Source organism: Syngnathus leptorhynchus, chromosome 4 (assembly GCF_054491065.1).
Source record: "Syngnathus leptorhynchus isolate UIUO chromosome 4, UIUO_Slep, whole genome shotgun sequence".
Classification (NCBI taxonomy): domain Eukaryota; kingdom Metazoa; phylum Chordata; class Actinopteri; order Syngnathiformes; family Syngnathidae; genus Syngnathus; species Syngnathus leptorhynchus.
In genome coordinates, this window is record NC_141198.1 from 5021104 (window position 1) to 5043219 (window position 22116).

At 38.6% G+C, this 22116-nt stretch overlaps 2 protein-coding genes across 2 annotated transcripts in view; one reads left to right on the forward strand and one right to left on the reverse strand.

Moving 5' to 3' along the window:
• Positions 1-8100, forward strand: part of loxl2b (lysyl oxidase-like 2b) — a 35189-nt gene extending 27089 nt beyond the window's left edge. Inside the window, exons 8-14 of the mRNA XM_085910564.1 lie at positions 488-655; positions 2717-2882; positions 3750-3990; positions 4284-4399; positions 4965-5101; positions 5177-5288; positions 6905-8100. Coding sequence (XP_085766690.1) covers positions 488-655; positions 2717-2882; positions 3750-3990; positions 4284-4399; positions 4965-5101; positions 5177-5288; positions 6905-6975 — 1011 coding nt within the window. The 3' untranslated portion in view covers positions 6976-8100. The remainder of the gene's footprint in view (positions 1-487; positions 656-2716; positions 2883-3749; positions 3991-4283; positions 4400-4964; positions 5102-5176; positions 5289-6904) is intronic.
• A 5100-nt stretch (positions 8101-13200) lies between these two features.
• Positions 13201-21614, reverse strand: LOC147057694 (golgin subfamily A member 7-like). The gene is made up of 6 exons (XM_085910642.1): positions 21374-21614; positions 20602-20727; positions 18438-18590; positions 17618-17719; positions 16546-16598; positions 13201-13891 (listed from the first exon to the last, which is right to left on the reverse strand). Exons 1-5 carry the CDS (start codon positions 21380-21382, stop codon positions 16557-16559), a joined length of 432 nt encoding a protein of 143 aa, XP_085766768.1. The 5' UTR covers positions 21383-21614; the 3' UTR covers positions 13201-13891; positions 16546-16556.
• Between the last annotated feature and the right edge of the window lie 502 nt (positions 21615-22116).

The following is a 22116-nucleotide window of genomic DNA, read 5'->3' on the forward strand; positions in this document are numbered from 1 at the left end:
ATAATCTAGTGATCGTCAAGATATTGCTGTTCCAAAAATAGCTCACTATTTAGAAACAAGAAATATGATCACATGAAAATGTAAAATCTTGTAGAGCTTGATAGAAATTTAGTGTTACGGATGAATATTTATCCATTTTGTACCTTGTTCTATCATTAAAAATTCTAGTGAGAAATCATTAACATAATCAGTGTCATCATATAGATGAATATCATTATTTATAAAACGTATAAACTAAAGGTAATTTGAGTGCATTTATTACGGAAGTGTGTATCAAACAGGTTAGCCTTTCAAATGAATCGGTACCCATGAAGTAACGGTCTCTTTTAAAAAGCTTCATGACCACTTCTTTGGTCTGTATATACTAATTTTATCATTTAAGAAATTCCTTTCTTTCTGTCTCTTGTACTGATTGTGCGAAAAATCAGACCTGATTTATGAATATGAACCCGAAACAATGTGCCTCTTCTTTCGTCCGTACCTGTAGCTGCGTTTGAGTGGAGGTCGAAATCCCTTTGAGGGTCGTGTGGAGGTGCTGGCGGAGAAGAACGGCTCTCTGGTGTGGGGCACCGTATGCGGTGAGGGCTGGGGAACCATGGAGGCCATGGTTGTCTGCAGACAGCTGGGTTTGGGCTTTGCCAGCAATTATTTCCAGGTATGAGCAAAGGAACCAGATGGGGTAGGAGGTTGTACCTGATTAAAGATGTCAAATTACCTCAGCTAAAATAGTGCTAAACACAAAAATAATTTGGATTCTTGAGGTAATTTCCACGGTTCTTTTAAATGTGAAGAGGAGCACAATAGCTACAACTAAATACATGATATATAATTTGAACGACTGTTTACGAAGTTTGTCAATATTTCATTGCAAAAACCAAAACAAAAAATAGGAAATAGATTAAGTTGGTGATTTTTTGTTTCGGAATTGTTTCAAACATTATTTTCAATCAATGTTATAGCAGCGGCAGCTGAAGAGCCTTTTAAGGCACGTGTCAAAAAAAAAAAAGAACTCTGCCAATGACCTGGATTGAGTTAAATATACACACATTTTTAATATGCATATGTAAAACGCATAAGCAATACTTAAAATGTGAATAAGTTATACATGCATAGTTATTTAAGATGTTAAGGTTTGTTAAATGTTTAAGATGTTAAGGTTTGTTAAATGTAGCTACATTTATACCATTGAATGTCCTTTGAGAACAATCATAATGCTGACGTGGTCCACCGGGGGTGAGAATGAGTTTGACACTTCTAAATTTAAGAAAGGTTTTGCTGTCCATTAGGTTCAAGTTGCATGATTTTCAAGCATCATTAGACCATAATCATGGCATGGAGCTTTGAAAAGTTAGTAGAGTATTTTGTCATAGGCCTAAGCAGCGATGTGGCAAAATGTTCGCCTTTTGCTTACAAGTTTTACTTTCATAACAACATGGTTTAAAATTTTATTGTAAGTTTGAGCTCACCACTGCAAAATGTCCGTCATCATCATCATCACATCAATATCCAGTTATAAAGAACGGTAGACAAGTTTACAATGTTTACAATTAAATAATACATAGTAAATTTAAATTGTTACAGTTATGAGGCCACACTGTTTTTTAAAGACAAGAGGCAACAAGGATATGATTATTACAATTTTTGTTTTATTTTTTTTAGTTGGAAGATTCCAAAACCATTCAATTTGCTTAAGACTAGAGGATGATGAGATAAAGTGCCGTTCTACTTTAATAGGAAAAAATACTCCTCGAAGCTCCAGTGTGTTTGCAACGAGTTGGAGAGAGTTAAGTTATACAAGGGAAACCTTGTAATACTTATGATGATGATGATTATTCATATGAGAGAGTGACATAGTTGGAGGTTTTGCAATGAAGGCAGGAGGCTGCCAGGAATATGAGCCCCTTGTGTTAGAAATGCAAGTTTTTAATACTTTTTTAGCAACGCCTCTGTCAGTGATGGTTTCTTTGAATCTGAATCTTTGAAACATTTATGGCACATGTGAATGATTAAGAACACGCATTTTCTTTACTGCCCTCTCGTATTAATAAGTTGCTAAAATCAATCAAATTTCATGGTTGTTTTTTTATGTGGATAAAATAGAATATATTTTTGACAGTAATGTAGTGGTTTTACTCTACCGGCTTCAAGTAAAGCTGAAGAAATACCAGAGTGCACTCCAGTGGCCAGAATTGGAAATTGCACTGCAATGGAAAAACAATGACAGCAAGTTGTTAGATTGGTTTACCAATTTTTATCCATTTTCTATTGCTTGTTCTGTTCAGGGTCATGGGTAAGTTGATGCTTATCCCAGCTGATTGTGGGTGAGAGGCAGTGTATACCCTGCATTGGTGGTTTGTGTGCTCAATCATGGGGCACATAGAGACAAACAGCCATTCACTCACATTTACACATCCTGGTAAAAAAAAGAGTCTTGTAATCAATGAATCTCTAAATTTTCCGAATTTAGGGGAAACATGCATACTCCATACAGAAAGCTGCAATCTTGGATTTGAACTTTTTGGCTGTGAGGTGTATTTGGCTTATAGTCTTCAGCGTACTGACTTTACTTTTTTTTTTTCAGATAGATCCATCCATTACACTTATGTCAAATCAAATACTTATGCTATTATGATTGTCATTATTATTATGAACCATGTCAAGCTTTTTTGTCTTGTTTGTCCCCTTCAAACCTTGGTGCCTGTTTTCTTCTCAACAGGAAACATGGTACTGGCAAGGCGAGGTGAGTGCAGACAGTGTGGTGATGAGTGGCGTTCGCTGCTCTGGTACTGAGATGTCTCTGTCCCACTGCCTGCACCATGGAGCACACCTCAGCTGCTCCAAAGGAGGCGGCCGCAATGCCGCCGGAGTCTCGTGCTCTGAGAGTAAGGTGGCCTCTCATAGTTTTGCTTGATTGATTTTTTAATATTTAAAAGGCGGCTCGGTGGGGCATTGGTTAGCACGCCCGCTTTACAGTGAGGAGTGTGCCGGTCCGATTCCAGCTCCTACCCTCCCTGTATGATGTTTGCATATTCTTCCCGAGCCGACTGCCTGATGACCGCTGGGATAGGCTCCAGCACGCCCGCGACCCCCGTACAGAAAATGGATGGATGGATGATTTGTGATTTGCAGTTTTACCTATTTGCATTATTTTCCTTTTTTTTTTTTGCTTATGTGTGTGTGGGTGTGTGTGTGTGAAGGGTGTTCATAATGGCTTAATAGAGGTGTGAATCCTTCAGAAAAAGTCACTCTCTACTTAATGGAAAATTCACTCAGCCTTCTAGGAAAGTATCACTTGTAAAAAGTAAGGGAACACTATCACCCCAAAAAAATGGGCTGATTCAAAGTGTGTTTTGTTTTCCTTATTATCAACCAAAATAACATCGTCCTACGTTTGCTTTGATCCAATTTTACATTTTAATGACAGGAGTGTGTTGAAAAAGAATTTCCTGTGTTTGATTGACAAGACCGCCAACATTATTCAAATGCAACGCCACATGATTTGCACAGACAATGCTACACGTTCATTTGACTTCAAAATCATATCATTTTTATGCTGTGATGCTCCAGCCCCATTGGCGAAATTAAAGTTCTATACAACCTCTTTTCACCTTGCGGCTGATGCAGCATCTGGCTCTGATTGAGACTTTGCATCCACTGGACCCGTCTGGTGCTTGACACGAAACGTGTTCCATTGTGTAATTGTGTCTGTACACCATTCCTTTGCCTCATCTTTCATTCTCGTCCCACAGCGGCCCCTGACCTGGTGCTGAACCCTCAGGCGGTGGAGCAGACCACCTACATAGAGGACAGGCCCATGTTCATGCTGCAGTGTGCTTTTGAGGAGGAGTGCCTGTCCTCCTCCGCCAAAGAGACGCCTGCCAACTCCTACCGCCGGCTTCTGCGCTTCTCCTCGCAGATCCACAACAACGGTCAATCCGACTTCCGTCCCAAAGCTGACCGACAGTCTTGGGTGTGGCATGACTGTCATAGGTCAGTTCCTAATTACAGATGTTTCTGTTTGCTTGATGAAATGCACGCCATTTTAATTGTGTATGGCACGATTGAAAAATACATTCAAACTTATTCCATCTTCGCCATGCATTCGCATGCCCCTGGATTGACCTGAAAACAGGAGCTTCTTAAGTATGCAAAAAAAAATTGACAGCTCCACTTCAGGGTTTGCAACTTTTGTTAATATCTTTTGCTTTGTTGCAGGATATTTATTTGTACGCAGAGTGCTGCGTTGGAGCTTTGTTGTTTATACTCTGTGTATGTGTCGTTAGCCATTATCACAGCATGGAGGTGTTTACCCTCTACGACCTGTTTAGTCTGAATGGAACCAAAGTAGCAGAAGGACACAAAGCCAGTTTTTGTCTGGAAGACTCAGAGTGTGATGAAGGTAGGAATCTCATCTCAATTGTTTTCTTACTTCAGAGATACACTTTTGTGGCAGCGTTTTGAAAAGGTATTCAAGACACGCTGTCACAAATAAACCGGAATAGATGAAGACGTATCGACTGTTGTGAAATGACAAAATAGCTACTGATGAATTGATGGCAAACTTCAGTATTATCCTGCATAACTTACTTCCAGGTAATGTCAGTTATTTTTGTATATTGGATGTTAGGTTCATTTGGAAGACTCCAAAATGCCCATAGGTTTGAAATTTGAATGTGAATGGTGCTTTGTCATCATGGGCAGTTCGTGGTACGTGTTGTGCCTCTTCCCCCAAAGTCAGCTGGGAAAAGTGGATGGGTGGCTGTAGGTTCTGCCCCCAAGTAGCTAAAAATGCTATACGTCTGCAAAAACATTTAGAGAAAACATTCACAGAAAGTGTAAAAAAAAAAAAAGTTAAAATGTCCAGTCAACATTCACATAACTTCCAGACCAATAAACTTGCAATAAAAAAAAAGAAGAAAAGAAAAAAGAAGAAAATGCCTTTTTTTTTTCTCGTCCTCTTGCAGGCATTGAAAAGCAATATGAATGTGCCAATTTTGGAGAGCAGGGCATCACCGTGGGCTGCTGGGACACATACAGGCATGACATCGATTGCCAGTGGATTGACATCACTGACCTAAAGCCCGGAGATTACATGTTTCAGGTAAATGTGCTGCCCACAATTATCTCTTCATTTATTTTGTGTCCTTCAAAATCCTTCACGTATCCTTTTTTACAGATAATAATCAATCCAAACTACGAAGTGCCAGAGTCTGATTACACCAACAACATCCTGAAATGTAGCTGTCGATATGATGGCCATCGTGTGTGGATGTACAGCTGTCATAATGGTAAATCCTGGAGATAGTAAAACGTTGTCTCTTTTCCTAATGTAAGCTTCACATGAATCCATGTTTAAAAGGATAACATGCCTCCCAAACCCTCACTCAGATATAATGACCATCACTTCAAATGTTTTGATTGTGGAAGACACACTGTTACATCCATTTCTATATTTAGCATCAAACCTTATAAAATGAGCAAAATGTAAGGGTTTTATTTGTCCACGCCTTATCCCTTCACAAAGTTTGTTCATGTGTTTTGGGAATATTCCAGTCATAACAAAACAAAATTACAGTGCTTTCTTCACTGCACTTAACTCCTAACTGAGAAGTCGTAATTTCATGTGGTATGTTATTTATTGTTGCAATAGCTTATGGCAGGAATTCTTATTGGCTTACTGATGTAAAATCGTTTTAATATTTGGCTTAGCTTTTAACTTCTGGAATGGGGCACTCCCGATATGTATGCTGCATCTCATGAGATGGAAGTCTCATGATGCTCTGTGAGTGTATGTAATTTTCAAATACATGTCGTGATGATTGCTTATCGACTGTGTAAAATTTGAGAAAATAGGCGTAAAATAAAAGAAATAGTCCTGTGCCAAAAGGGTTCAAACTGAACACAGTTTCACTACTATAATACAAACTGTAATCTCTTCTCACAGACCTCACTGCACCTTCGCAACAAACCCAAAATTCAGAATATAATAAACCGATTAGCCTTGGAATAGATTCTTACTCATCCACAAAGTCATTTCAATTCATCCAGCAAACCTTGAAGCAGTTTTATAAGCTTTTATAAAAAAAACATCCCCATTCTAGTGACACACAATTATAGCAATGAAAAGGAGAGGGGGGGCGGTAGGTCATCCCTAAGGGGCATTTTAACTTCATGATCCTGATTCAAGGCTGAACACTGACTGAACCCAACCAAACATGTCAGGAAGTCACTGTTTGTGTGGCACCTTTGCGTGTGTGCGTGTGTGCGTGTGTGCGTGTGTGCGTGTGTGTGCAGTATGTTTTTTGTCAAATGAGATAAGCTCCACCTCGCCACAGCCTTGAATGGGATAAACAGAAAAGAAAATGGATGGATTATAATTTATTTTAACTAATAAATGTCTAAATGGCATATTCATATTGTCCTTTCTCGAATGGCCTTCAGTGGAAAGCAGACGACCACCAAGGCTCAACAACCGCAATTGGATTGGCACTAAATTGCACCTCATTTTCACCTCTAACATAATGTGTGCAAATTTTCTCATACCATTTGATCAAGTACTTGCTGAGAAATGAAGGGCAATGTTCAAGATCACATCCCTAACATTAGATAATTAAATTTGGTGATGTAGTAATAAAAAACACTATTCACGTTGAAGTCCTATTCACACCAAAAATGAAGAAGTTTGCACTTTTTAACAAAGACGAGCACCTTGTTAGCAGTCATATTTCTATGGATGCTTATATTAAAGTGAATCAATAAAATAAATGGTCAAATGAATGCAATTAAAATTCAGCCCTTCATTTAGTATGTGAAATGTCAGGTCAAGATAGATTGTTGGTATAAGTTGTTACAGTACCTAAGGAAAGAAAAGTTGACGGTAAACGTTTCCTTGCTTCTTTGCTAGGTGGCTCATTAAGCACTGAGACCCAGCAGACGATCCCAGGGCTCCTCAACAATCAGGTCACCCACAGGTAAAAACCCACCAGCCATTCACCTTCCCACAGGGAGAACCTCTGAAGCCCGCAGCCACTATACGTCTCCATCTGTGGTGCGTACCTCCTGCCAGCCTTGGCCTTCATCTTACCCCACCCCACCCCCCTCCAAAAAAAAAAAAGAACAGCTCTATTTTCACCATCCAAGAGAGCTGTTGATGGAATACAATTTGATAAAGTGTCATAGGGAACGTCTTTGTGAAAGTGCAGCACTGGAGAAAAAGACGCTCCTGCAGGGTTCTCGTTTTAAAGCTTTCCTGCTTCATTTAATGTCGGGGTGACTGCAAGGGACGCTTCCACAACTTTTTAAAAGGTTTCCCATCCACTGCAGCACCTCTATCTTATGCAACAATGATGATGGGAATGTCTTCCTATTCACCTAGAAGACAATTTAAGAGATCACTGGTGTTCGCATAAAATATCCTAAAGGTGTTGGATAAAATCGGTGTCAGAGCTTTGAAGTTTTTCCACCCTACACCTATCCATATACCGTAGCTTTGTGGACCTTGCTTTGTGTGTTGGAGCGCAATCATGCTTGCAAAAAAATAAAAGGGGCCTTGTCAAACATCTGCAACAAAATTGCAATCAAAGAAACCCAAGGCTAAACCCAAATGGTAGAGAGTAATTTCAGTCAGGTATGAAAGGAGCTCCATCCACAATCGATGATTCCTCCTTGTTGCCAAAAGCAGCAGGAAGCACTTGTGGTTCTTTTTTATTTCATTTTAATTTGTATTACAACTAGGCTTTACAATGTGAAGATGTTACAGAGCTGGAGTAGAACATCTGTGTGGACTCATAAATGTGGCGAATGATACCATGGACTCAAAGCGCTCTCTATTTAAACACTCAAATGTGGATGGGTGTGGCTTCTTCTTTAGTAACTTGCTGTCTGTTTAATCAGGTTTTGCTTTATGGCTTGTTTTAAATTGTGGTTGGTACAATGGTGTGTGTGAATTCCATGTTATTGTACATATTATGGTGCTATCAAACTGGCCCTCTGTTTTCTGAGGTTACAGTGTGTGTTTTACAAGCTACTTTATGTATACTAACAGTATACATGACCTAAGCATATTCAATTTGCGTTATCTGTTAAAATTCTAATAAAGATATTGAGCAAACACAAAACAATGTTCTTGCTTTACTTTATGTTCCCTCCCAAAGCACATATTTGTTGGAGAAAATCTTTCAATGACAAGAATCATTGCTGTGTGAATTAACCATGTTAGCTCTTTCTTTGTGTCATCATTATGTATATTCAATGTATTATATAGTATTCTTCAATCATTATGTATATTCTATATATTATATAGTATTCTTCAAATTTGTCTGCCATTAGAGAAATCCATTCAAAACATGATCAAATAAGCGCTGCAAGTAAGATTCAAGAATACTTTATTCATCCATCCATCCATCCATCCATCCATCCATCTTCTTCCGCTTATCCGAGGTTGGGTCGCGGGAGCAGCAGCTTTAGGAGGAACTCCCAGACTTCGCCCTCCCCAGCCACTTCATCCAGCTCATCCCAAGGCGTTCCCAGAGCAGGTGAGAGACATAGTCTCTCCAGCGCGTCCTGGGTCGTCCACGGGTCTCCTACCGGTGGGACATGCCCGGAACACCTCCCCAGGGAGGCGTTCAGGAGGCTCCTCTCAATGTGAAGGCAACCTGCTAAAATTAACAATCGTCTTCTTGGTTTTGGTCACATTAATAGTTAAAGAGGATGTTTTACACCAATTCACAAAGTCTGCTAAAACTCGACCATGATCATAAGCTCCCTGGTTTAGAAGTGACACAGTGATAGCGTCATCAGCAAATTTGACAATATGATCTAAAGATTTACTCTGATGACTGACAGTCATCAGTGTATAAAACAAAAGAGGTGAAAGAACACGTCCCTGCCTTAAAGTAAAACGGTGCACGTCTGACCTCCTGTGGCGTTGGACGAGTACTGCATGCCTCCGGACACAAGTGCTCAAAGTAAACGGTTTTTAATGTTAAAACGTGTGTGTAAAGTAGTTCATTATAATCATACAATTTCCCCGAATTTAAATTTGTTTACTAACTATTGTTGAATTATCTGATCATAAAAATAAAGCAATTTATACACAAACGATTTAAGCAAATATTTTATGATTGATAATACCTCCATGAACCGATTATTTAATCGAATAAACAAATATAAATGAAAATAATACCTTTTAACAAACCAATTTTAAATGACAGGACTCTTGATAACTGCATGCTCTGGAGGTGAGATTAATATACGGCCATATACATACTTTCGAACAGTGCTTAGTTCAGTACAACAATGTAAAACGTTTAAGTTCAGATATTACTGCCAATATACATAGATACATTTATCACCAGAACCACTTAAATTCTATATACAGAATTTTCAAATGTTTCTAAAGCAGGGGTCACGAATCATAAATTAAATGAATTAATCATGTAGGTTACTTAGTGCGGCTCGGTGTCGCACTGGTCAGCACGTCCGTCTCACAGTTAGGAGGGTACGGGTTTGATTCCACCTCCGACACTCCCTGTGTGGAGTTTGCATATTCTCCTTGTGTCCGTGTGGGTTTTCTCCAGGCACTCCGATTTCCTCCCCAAAACATGCATGGTAGGCCGATTGAGCACTCCAAATTGCCCCTAGGTGTGTGTGCGAGTGCGGATGGTTGTTTGTCTGTGTGTGCTCTGCGATTGGCCGGCAACCGGTTCAGGGTGTCCCCCGCCTACTGCCCGATGACTGCTGGGATAGGCTCCAGCACGCCTGCGACAACGTGGGGACAAGCGGTATAGAAAATGGATGGATGGATATTTATTTATATGCTGCTATATTGACTATTGTCTATACAATACCTGCATTTAGTGAAATGTACTGCATGCAAATACAAGGTACCTTTTTAGCAAATCCGCTCATGGTAGTGATGAGCAGACCAAGGTGTGTCCCACCTCTCTCCCTGAGAAAGACTGCAGGACTCAAAATGGGACAGTAGGTCAATGAGTCGATGTTTAAAATTAAAATTGGCTACTGCTTCTGCTGGTCATGTTGGTGTCCAGTTATAAAAGAACAAATTCTATAATTCAGTATTTGACTAAGTTCAAAATTTTCAATGGTCTTCTTTTTCATCTTTCGAGGCCACCATATTTAGTGCATTTAGACTTCAAGGACGCAAGATAAAATGACATAATTAAGATAATTTTGAGTTACAGAGTAACGTCTGATTTCAACCTGCATTCTGCACCACTGGACTAACTTGCCAATGTATACCAAAAAAAAAAATCTACAAATAAAATATTAAAAGATCATCTTTCTCTCCTTGGGTGTAAAAAAATATATATGACAATGGTAATGTATATATTTCAGGTTGTGTGTTAGCAATCAGACCTGATGTCGCCATCCAATAAGATAAATTTGCTTTTAAGTGCCTTTCACATCTGGTTCAGTGCAGCCAGTGAGAGTTGTGACCACGTGCTGTTATTGTATACAGGATACTGTAAGTAAATATTTGGCACAAAATAGGCCCAGTTGCCGCCAGCTATTTTTTTTTTATGTCAAATCTCCATGTGGTGTAAATTAGGGGTCTTCAGTTCATGTAGCAGGAGAAAGTGATGGTAATTTTTTTCATTGCTAAGTTATCATTGTAACTGGAAGGGAAGGCAGTGTATGATGTTTAAAGATTTCTGTTCAGTGTTGCAATAATTGTGATGTTTTTTATCAGAATGTGGTTTCAGCACAAAAAGTGTTTTTCCGTTTTAAATTGGCAATAACAGTTGTTTTAAGAGTTTCTGTAAAACCTTTTTGGCAAATTAAAAAAAGCGACATCAACTCAATGCAGCACAATCAACAATGTAATGTTCTGCCTTTTTTTTCTGCTTTATTTTCCCATCACTAACTGGAACCTTTGACCTCCTCTGACATTTGCAGAGATCCATTCACATTTACCACCATCATTTTCAGGAGATCATTGAAATCACGAACATGCGAAACCGTAGAAATGTTTTGCCAGACAACAGTCAACATCACTGGTTTGCTGTGTAAGGCAAAAAATATTGGCCATTGAAGAATATTTCGAGTGTCATAATATAATATAGTATAATATAATATTTTTCTGCTTTATTTTCCCATCACTAACTGGAAATCTTTGCAAGATGTCGTTTGCAAAGAACCATTCACACTTACCACCATCATTTTCAGGAGACCATTGAAATCACTAACATCTGAGACCGTAGAGATGTTTTGCCAGACAACAGTCAACATCACTTGTTTGAGGCGTAAGGCAAAAAATATTGGCATTTGAAGAATATTTCTCATGTCATAATATAGTAGGGTCGTTATCAAGATGGCAAGGTGGAGCACAACCTCCAGTGCAAGATAATCCACAGGTCTCTGTTGCACACCAGTTGTAATAAATGAGGCACAGAAATGTTTTCTATTTTACATTTATTTAAGAAACAAACTTACAACAATACTAACCATAAAGTTTAGGAGATGTGTATAGTACTGGACTAGCAATTTATAGCAAAGCAATGATTTCAAATATTCTCTGCAAGTAATAACATAAACATCACTTAGTCACTGCAAAAAATTGGAAACCCACAGACACAAACACTTAGCCACGTGATATAAATCCAAACAGATGAGGTCTCAAAACTACAGCAGTTGTGGCTTTGTCATGGCTCTCTGAAAATACGACCTAGTTGGGTTTCAGAAGGGAATTCAAAAAGAAACAAAGGAAAAGAGAGGGGAGGGCGCAAAGGGGAAAGCAGGAGCTAAAGTACACCAATCAACTGTCAACATTGAATCAAAAATACATGCATAACAATTTACCTACTAAAAAATGGGTTTCCCGACAAATGAAGGTAAAGCAGAGTAATTTTGGATTGGATATTGTAAAATGGTGGTTTTTACTTCAGAATAAAATTCTATTCACTGTAAGGGACAACGTGCTTGTGCTTATGTCATTCCATAGCTGTTTTCAAGCATGGCCATTATTGAAGCCAATCTCAGGACATCAAAATTCAATTTAAGAAGTCAGAGAATGACACAACCTTTCTGCATATTCTTGTAATTATTCCAAATTGAAATTCAAAAATCCAACGGATGTTCCTCTGCAGCTCTTGTGATTAACCAACCTCAAGACCACCAGTCACCAAAGTAGCCCCGAATCGGAACCATCCGTTCTATATTAATATGAATACGGTACTGTCTTCTTATTTCTAAAGTCTATTTTTTAATTGTATTACAAAAAATATCAAATATGGATGAAGTCGAACATTCAGATAGTGTTTATTGAATCAATTAGACCACCCCTTTGGTGATTTACTATTCTGAGAAGGAGTGAGGAATTCCAGACTGAATGCTTCTTTTTTCAACCAATATTTGAGCCTAGGGTTTTCCAAGACGTCAGAAATCAATCAAGCATAACTACCAACCCTTAAAAGATGTTTTTCTGTTCAGGAATGCAAGCTAATAAATGTTATCTTCAGCAATAAACAATAATGACCTTTTCTATTTGGGGAGGGCAATAAAGTATTAATGATTACATTTCAGCACTAAATATACCACTTTAGATAAAGTAACATCAATAGTATAGAAACTCAAAAGTAATATCCATTATTCTCTAATTCAACTTAGGTTAGCTCTAAAATTAGAAGGTGATCTCATAAATTTGTCAAGCATCTCACCTCAATTGAGATCTTTAAGCTTGGATTTTAAGCGTAGTTTGGGAAACAAATAATAATAAAATAATAATAATGGGCGGCTCGGTGGGGCACTGGTCAGCACGTCCGCCTCACAGTTAGGAGGGTGCTGGTTCGATTCCACCTCCGACCCTCCCCGTGTGGAGTTTGCGTGTTCTCCCCCTGCCCGCGTGGGTTTTCTCCGGGCACTCGGGTTTGCTCCCACATCCCAAAAACATGCTTGGTAGGCCGATTGAGCACTCCAAATTGCCCCTAGGTGTGAGTGCGAGTGCGGATGGTTGTTCATCTCTACGTGCCCTGCGATTGGCTGGCAACCGGTTCAGGGCGTCCCCCGCCTACTGCCTGATGACTGCTGGGATAGACTCCAGCACGCCCGTGACCCCGGTGGGGACAAAGCGGTACAGAAAATGGATGGATCAATAATAATAATGACAATATGGATAACTACGGTTTGGTATGGGGCTAAAACTAAGCTAATCATTAATGGTAATAATGAGAACAAAACAGGTAATCATCAAACAGTTTTTACATGACATAGCAGAGGACAGAAATAAACACCAAACGAATGACTCCTATTAGACATCATCAAACACTTTGCAAGGCACAGTATGCAAATGATAAAAGCCTTAATAATATTTCATGCACATTATGAACAGACCACAAGCACTGTGCGTTCACAGAACTACAACTTATGAAACAAGGCATTTAAAAAGAACATTTTCAGAATACAAACAACCATGGCAGTGCGACTGGAATGTCTGAGTCTGACAACAATCAGCATGTCAGTTATCCTTGGAGAGATTACAAAAAAAGTAACCATAAAAATGTTCAGCAAGACAAAATGGATAGCAGACTTTCAGCATCATAGAAAAAAAATAAATAAGTCACGTCTGCTCGTTTTGGCCTCATTGTTCAAATAGGATTTGTAATTCCGGTCAAAACCAAATAAAAGCTCATTTGCCATTGGCTGAAGAGATTTCGTGCTAATTGGGGAATCTTGTATTGTCACAGAGTTTTCAAGCGCTGCTGTTGAGAGGCGTTGACTGCTAAACAGCAAACAATATGTTGAATACTGTCATTTTAGGGCAGCATATGATTAAGAAAGCAGATTGTTGAGACGCAGGAGAGTACAGGTGTGCCGGGTCCTTGTGTGTGGTTTGGGGGGGATTGACACAGAGGCTCTCTTCAGAAAGCAGCTCCTACAAACACAAGGTGGCAAAATGAGTTCATGCTAGCATTTACATTTACTTGATTTGTTCTTTACCCACCAGTCAGTGTTAGCCGGCTAGTGTTTGCTCAGAGTTACTCGCCACTCAGCATATTACACTAGCCACAATTTTGTAGTTGAACAACCTCTGCATATGGTAAAAAAAGGTCTGAGAACATGCAGTAAACGCTTCTTTTGCGCTGGTTACGGATGAATGGGTAGTCTTCATGTCTGAGTGTGTTGCAACCATGTGAGGGCGACTCAGGATCAAAATAGCGGACTTAGACACGTGGCTTTTCTTCCTTTACCTCAGTTGTTCTTTCTTCAATCAACACAGTCAAGTGCACATAACACTGTATAAAGAGGTTGGTCAAGCCCTGCTTACATTGTATGAAAAACAAATAGAGATTGTAAATGAAGGTCACTTTTTCGGTTCTTTTATCACAAACAATTTATTTTAGGTTGCACTACCTGACATGTTTCGGCGTGTACTTGCGCCTTCATCACTCTTCCGCCTTCCTTCAGGACTCTGATGAAGGCGGAAGAACACGCCGAAACATGTCAGGTAATGCAACCTAAAAATAAATTGTTTGTGATAAAAGAACCAAAAAAGTGAAACAAAATAAACTTAGTACAACTTTAAATGAAGGTGTTTGCGTGTACAGACTATCTCGGGCTGCACAATTCATTGAAATTCAACTACAATTACACCATTACAAAATTGGCACACATTTATTTCATGCATATATCCAATCAATATTTGCATTGTTTTAAAAAATGTACATTTAAACTTTGTGTGGTCCATAATCAACTTGTATAAAATTAATGTTTCAAAGAAATGTGTCTGCATATTTTTGACATGTTAAAACATTTTCTTGTTTTGTATCAAAAACTAAACAATCGTTTGAATTATTATGATTAAAATTATTACCAAAATAAGCGTGACATATCCCCCATTTTTGACAGAGCCCCCGAAGCTTCAATTATTCACAGATTTTTGCTATTCTCGGCCATTCCTATTCCCCGCAAATAGCGGGGTCCACTCGGGACAAATAGTAGAGCGAGCGAGATTGCTGTGGCAACGATGAAAACTGTTTACAACAGGCGATGCACTCTTGAAGCAAAGCACATGATGCCAGAGACACAAATCAGCAGATATTGAAAAGCTGTCTGCGGTTGACAATTTTACTTTGTTGTCTCCAATGAATTCACATGTAAAACAAATCACAAGTGTCAGCGATGAGACAGAATGAGCACGTTCAGAGGTGGATTATGATTTCTCAGCCAAACTCCCCGCATATTTGGAACACCATTGTAGAATGATTGAGTTTGTGTTGACTTGCCAGGTCACTTGCTCTTCTTGAGCTTTCATGAGCTAAACCACAAACAAAATAACATCTTTTTTTTCTTCATAGGTATATTTGCGACACTTATAAAAGGCTAAGTGCTGTAATGTCCAATTTCACAAAAAGACAAAAATCATGGTATAACTTTGTAAGTGCTCTTATGTCCAATTTAAAGTCCCAAAGTCCCAATGATCATCGTCACACACACATCTGGGTGTGGCAAAATTTGTCCTCTGCATTTAACCCATGTGATTTTGATCCATCCCCTGGGGGAGAGGGGAGCAGCAGCGGAGCCGCGCCCGGGAATCATTTGGTGATCTAACCCCCCTTATTCCAACCCTTAATGCTGAGTGCCAAGCAGGGAGGCAATGGGTCCCATTTTTATAGTCTTTGGTATGACCCGGCTGGGGTTTGAACCCACAACCTTCCAGTCTCAGGGCTGACACTCTACTACTAGGCCACTGAGCTGGTTTCACAGTTTCACAAAAAGTCAAAAATGATGGTATTCTTTGGAAGATATACTGCCGACAAAAAAAGGAAAAGAGCAATTTTGACTAACACACGATAATTATTCGGCCACGGCTGAGACATAAATACGGAAGGAATTCTTGTGTGTTGAAATGACATTTCAACACTTTAGCTGCTTGGCTTGGCCCACACTCCCCACTGGTGCTCTCAGTGAGCTTAATTTGCATATACATTTACAGTCCTCAATGAAGTGACAAGCCACTGAGCAGCAGCTATGCGAATGTCATAAACTAGGAAGAATGATCCTTTTAATGCTTTAATGGAAGCGAACCCCATGATTATGAAACAGTTCACTCCAAGTACAAGTAGATGAGGAGACTTAAGCCTGTTTGTGTGTGGCTGAAGGCTCCGTCTGGGTTATGTGCGCTTGATCACTGAAGGTATTACTTTTTGAACAAGGATTACCTTAACCCGCTATGCCAGATAATTTCTTTCATAAATCCATCTGGGAAAGATTTGATAGCTATTAGGAAAAAGTTAGGGAAATAGTGCGTGTCTGTAATTGGGCTTCAAAAATGTGATGTAGAAAATAACTGGTTGTTGTTTTCTGAACGTAGTTGTTGTATTATTACAGTACTATTTTCTTCTTAATTCATCATGTTACACTACTTCTGCATTTGTTTTGAGTAAATGTCACGTGAATGACTATAGAATTACAGATTTAATTTGAATATACTGCCAAACTTTAATGAGAAAATGCCAAAATAAAATGTGGATAACATACTGTAATTTGTAATTGTTCTCATAAAAATACCAAATGTTTGACACTCACCTTGGAAATTTCTATCTAGTCAGGCTTCTTTCTTCAAAGATAGTGACCTCAATCTTGAACAAAATTAGTCAAGAAAAGGCATTTTAACGGCTTTTGGCTTCAATGAAACAAAATATCTCACAATCGCTAGTGTCACTCAAGTCGAACAGTTATAAAAACATTGCACAGACTAATTTCTATTCTCCAACTATTTTGGAAGGACGAACCGCACTACTGACTGATTTTTGAGGGCTGATGTTGGTAGGCGATGAACTGGCAATTCTTTTGTTGATGTTGAAGTCTTCAGGTGATACATTCTTGTCAAACTCCAATAGGACGCCTTTGCCAAACACAGCATAGCAGCTCCTCAGGGTTGGCGAAATAATCCAGAACACTCTCGGCCAAATAAACTCAGCGGCAGGGGTAGTTACAAAGCTCAGCTGAGAACAATTTCAGTTATATTTTTGTTATCCCTAATCTCCTATTGCCGCTCAATTCCATTTAATTTGAATGTTGCCTCAGTCTGAGTTCCCCAACACATGCAGCTAAAGCCAATAATTTTATGCAGCTGCTATGGACTACAAACAAGTTTTGATTCATGCTTTTTACTTGACACCCCTATATAGTGCTGGGTTTCTTGTAAATTGCAGACACTAAAGCTTTTTATTATTTATATTCAGGAAAAAAACAGTCACATCCTCAAGTTAACTGCAGCTGGATGATTGCAATGTGATGCCATGCCAAACATATTTCCAAAAGGCACCTTTTATTGATTGATTGATTGATTGATTGATTGATTGATTGATTGATTGATTTGTTTGTTCATTCATTCATTTTTTGCTAACCATACTAAATGATTACTAATTTATTGGCATGAATATATATTTGTTTTGTCATGTAAGATGCTGACTTATTAATAGTTATGAATAGGAGATTAAGTTCATAATTGCAGCCTTTGTTTTGGGCTATGTAGCCGTAAATTCATTCTTAGCCAATCGTTTTGAAGCGGCTGGAAAAATAGTTCAACCAAGGAGGAAAAGAAATGAAGCGTTCCGTCTCAACTCATATTGACACTGAAGAAGAAAAAGGATACGACTCGGAGGCCTCTTTCGATTGGGTCGGTGAGCAAGAGACCTCTGGGTGCGTACACCTTGTCATTCTGCTCCTGCACATACTTTGCAATCTTTTTTAAAACCTGTAAAGAGAACACAGAGGACAATTCCAAACACTGTACACTGCTCACAGTTGCAAAAATGTGAAAAAGATGTTTAAGAAATTAGATTTCAAGAAAAGATAAGGTGATCATTAGAAATTTCAACAAGTTTCCCTCAAAAGTTAAATAAAGCTTTGAAGCTGAAGAGCAAATGTAAAAATGAGTTCAAATGTTGTTTCACATGCAACATAATGTGTTGTGCTCAAGACGCAGTGGTTTGTAAAAACTTCTCATGATGCAGATTCTAGAATTATATTATACAGTGGTTTATAAAAACTACAAATGATATAGAAGTGTCCTACAAATTCAAAAGCTGTCAGACACACTATGCTGGGTGATTGAAATCAAACATTGCATCTGTATACAAACTGTGTTCATTTCAAACATCCAGATGCTGTTTTGTAAAGAAAATAATACATAAATGCGATCTAACTTAAAACGTGAGAGGTATCTCAAGCTTAAGAGAACCACTCTAAAGTCATTTGATTTTTCGATAACTTGGGGGCCTGTACTGATCATAATATCAACCAAGGTAGATTGAGTTGGTGAAAGTGAAAAGTTGAAAATGTAAATTTGTTTCCACCTAAGCCTTTCTGGTTTAGTACCTGACACACAAGGGTGTGGGCGACAAAGCTGGCTAAGATGTCAAGTGTAGAAATGGCGAGTGGTTGCTTTTTATGACACCTTTTTGTTCACTCACCTTTTCATAATGCGTCTCCATACACAAGAACACGGTATAAGCTGTCAGGCAGGCCAGACAACCTTCAATGTATGAGTGGCTTCCAAGTTTCTCTGCCTCAGCATAGAGGTTATTCAGAGTCCGCACCGTCTCCTCAAACTGCTGTTTGTCCATCTTTAACACATCATTTGGGCGGGAGGAACACATAAAAAAAATATGAAGACTAGAAAATGATATGGAAAGTAGTAACAATTTACATCCTATAAAATAATGGATTGCAACCTTGTACTTTTGGTTTGCTGTCTTGAACATACTCCAGCTTCACGTTGTCAGAGATGCTATTGCCGCACATCATTACTCAGTTTTGAAACAATGACTTTTATTAGTTGGACTGTAAGTAGGTAAATTCAAGAATGATGTTTTAAAACATCATAGAAAGGTTAAGATGCCTTAACAATGTGTTCTTTGAATGCCATTACCTATCAAGAGACTGTTATGCCAAAACACACAGTCAAAATCCAGAATGTTTCAGTCTTATTGACTAAGATAAATAGCTTTAAATCTCAGTTACACTGTCTGTAGGCTGCTCAATTATAAACCTTGCCATGACTAGCTGACATTTAAATGGGCTTCTCGACGCAGATGTCAATATTGGACGAACAGCAAAGGGCTGTCCAGAACAGATTTTGAAATCGCTCTTGTGATACTGGGGAAAGAAAGAACCTTCAGACCAGACAAGCAGGCAGCAGAGGGAATCTTGCTTTTCTGACAACTTTCCAGAGTTCTGGTCCCGTGTGCCTGAGGAATGTGGCAACAGGCCCCAAACATCAGTGGTCTAAGACGCATTCGCTACATGTTTTGTTCTTCTTCTATTTTCCAACTCAGAGACGCTGATTCAAACAAGTATTCTCTGCCAGGGCCTGTCCATTCCATTTTGGACCTGATATTTAGCATTCCGACAAGATTACAAGTGAGGAGGATATTCTTCTTATTAGAAATGTCAAGACAACGAAACAGTAACCTTGCAAAGGTTTCACAAAGTCCATAAGTCAACGTTATTTGATTTGATTCAATAACTCTTCTTGTGTGCTGCAATTTAGCTGTCAAGATGTCACTTGCTCTCTTTGATACTGCATAACTCCTGTTTGGTCACAATGACCTGTTTCTAGCCAAGATCGTTACACACAACCGCTCTTCATGCTTGACCTCATCCAAGACATGAATACAATACCTGACAGCTATCAAAAATCAAACTGGTACTTTTTTGTTACCTTCACTGCGCCGCAATCCCACTGAGGGACAAAAAATGCGGCTGTTGGCAAAGGTAGCAAGATGAGTGTTCACAACAGGGATCAAAAGGGTTCGTTCAAGGTCGCAAATATACACCAAATATTTCAGTCATTTTTTTTGTCGCAACTAAATTTTGAGCATGTTTAAAATGTGACAAGAAAAACACAGGCAAACGTAGGCCGAACATTCGCGATCTTGAACGAATTCTTACTCCCTTCGAAAACTCCCACAAGTATTTGTTGAACATTGGAATGGGGGCTTTAGTTAGAAAAGATGAAAGAAATCCCAACGATGCTAAAAAATACAACTACAATCACAAATTTAAACCCCTGTAGCGTTTGTTCAGGCTGAATTTGACCTAATTAAAGTTAGAATTCAAAACATATTTGTGTTACTGACCAGAGGAATAAAATTTGATATTTTATTGATCATCAAACATACCTTTTCAGCAAAGAGTTTTCTTATTTTTAGATTCAATACGTTGGGAGTAAATCCTGGACTGGTCATCAGCCAGTCGACCACCATGCTACTAATCAGTAAAACGTAATTTATTTTTCTAAATATGTGTCCTGAGTGGTAACCTCATGAATGATTTGGATCAAGTATGTTCATAGCTGGTTGGACATCAATTTAACCAGACTTCTGTGAAAAGTATATTTATGCTGGTGTTTGGAATTAGATTATTTTAGCAATTAACATTGACTTCATCGGTTCTGTTTTACTTGCTGTTGCATGCCTAGGCTACTTTTAGTCCGCCTCGAGTGATAATGACGCTTATTACAAGTGTAGTTTTTTAGCCACCATGGTGGGGACAATTAGTTACTTGGAGAAGACCTGCATCGCAGGAGGATAATGTTTAGAAAACAATCAGACACATAAAAGCAGCTTCTCTTACCCTGGTCTCCAGCTCAGAAGGGAACTTGGTTTGAAATTGACATACGGTGCCATTAGTATAATCCCTCTGTATGAAGACTTTAGCAGCAATTGCAGCCTGCTGCCTAATGGGATGTAAACTATGAGTCTGTGAAAAAAAATGAGGTGGAAATTTCAAATAATAAATGCATCACTTAATCAAATATTCATAACAACAAATTTTTACACATTACTTTTGTCATTGCTCCAGTTTTTACAATGTTATTGTTGTGTAATCATTACAGTGCTACAGTGATTTAACGTAAATGAAACATACCTATAGTCACAACAATAATCAAACGGTTTTGCAAAACTGTTGAGATTGTTCTTTGGCAGCTAATAAAACGATTAAAATGTCTGCACATCTGTTGTAGTAAGGTTGTCGTCATAATTCTCGCCGATGATCACAAACGATAACACAACTGCTCGGGCCGTTTAAATAAATATCTTTTATATAGGTGATGACGAAACCAAGACAAAACCCGGTCATCTGAAGCCCCGTTCGGCCAGCTCAGATCTATTGTTTACAAGAAAAGAAAACACTTAAACTGCTAATATGGTTGAAATAAAACACGACTTTTCCTCTACACTAAAAAATTCTACGTTAATAAAAATATATCGGCAAAATTGGTCGGTTTCTAAACACAGCTAATCGTTTTACTAATAATATCCCGGCGATTATTTCTATCCTTGTTACGAAAAATATCAGACCAACTAGCGTAAAAGTATGCATTTAACAACATTGCCTCACCCACCTCTGCCATATTGTCTTCTGATTATCTTCCGTTAGCTGTGCGGTGATCTGTACACTTGATACAGTTTTCCGTGCGGGAACGTCTGCAACATAACGAATGTTCCTATATACGCAGCGGTACGGGAGTTTGCATTGGCGCCATGGGACCGTAACTCCTCCGTCAAAAACAACAAAAACACTACGGAAATGCTATTTAAATTTAATTTATCATATGGACGAGAATCATTCAAGCACAGGACTCAAGAGATGATCTATAATCGGTGACGTCACCGAAAATGTTCACACACTTCCCCAATTACCCAATTTAACCATATTTGTTTGAAGAGTTTTATTTAATAATTACAGATACGATTAAATGTTTCTTCCTTTAAATAGAAAATGCAAGTATATCAGCTTTGAATCAAACAGGTCCTGATTTTACATGGAGTATGTAAATTTGTGAGTAAATTGAGACAGCAACCATCCTCATTTCTGTATTTATAATTCTTGTGACATTTTTTCTTGGGCGACTTAGCTCAATAAACTAGTTGATGGGTTAACTGCCTTGCTTAAGGGCACATTGAAAAGTTGACAGGAAGGATCTGAACATTTTTGTTTTTCTTTCTTAATCCACAGCAGTACCCAAATTCTCTTAATAATCTTAAACCCAAAAAAACTCAATCAGTTCTGCTCACCAAATCAACACCATGAATTGTGGGGCAGATGTTCAGAGACATTTTCTGACAGACACATTTTCAAATATAG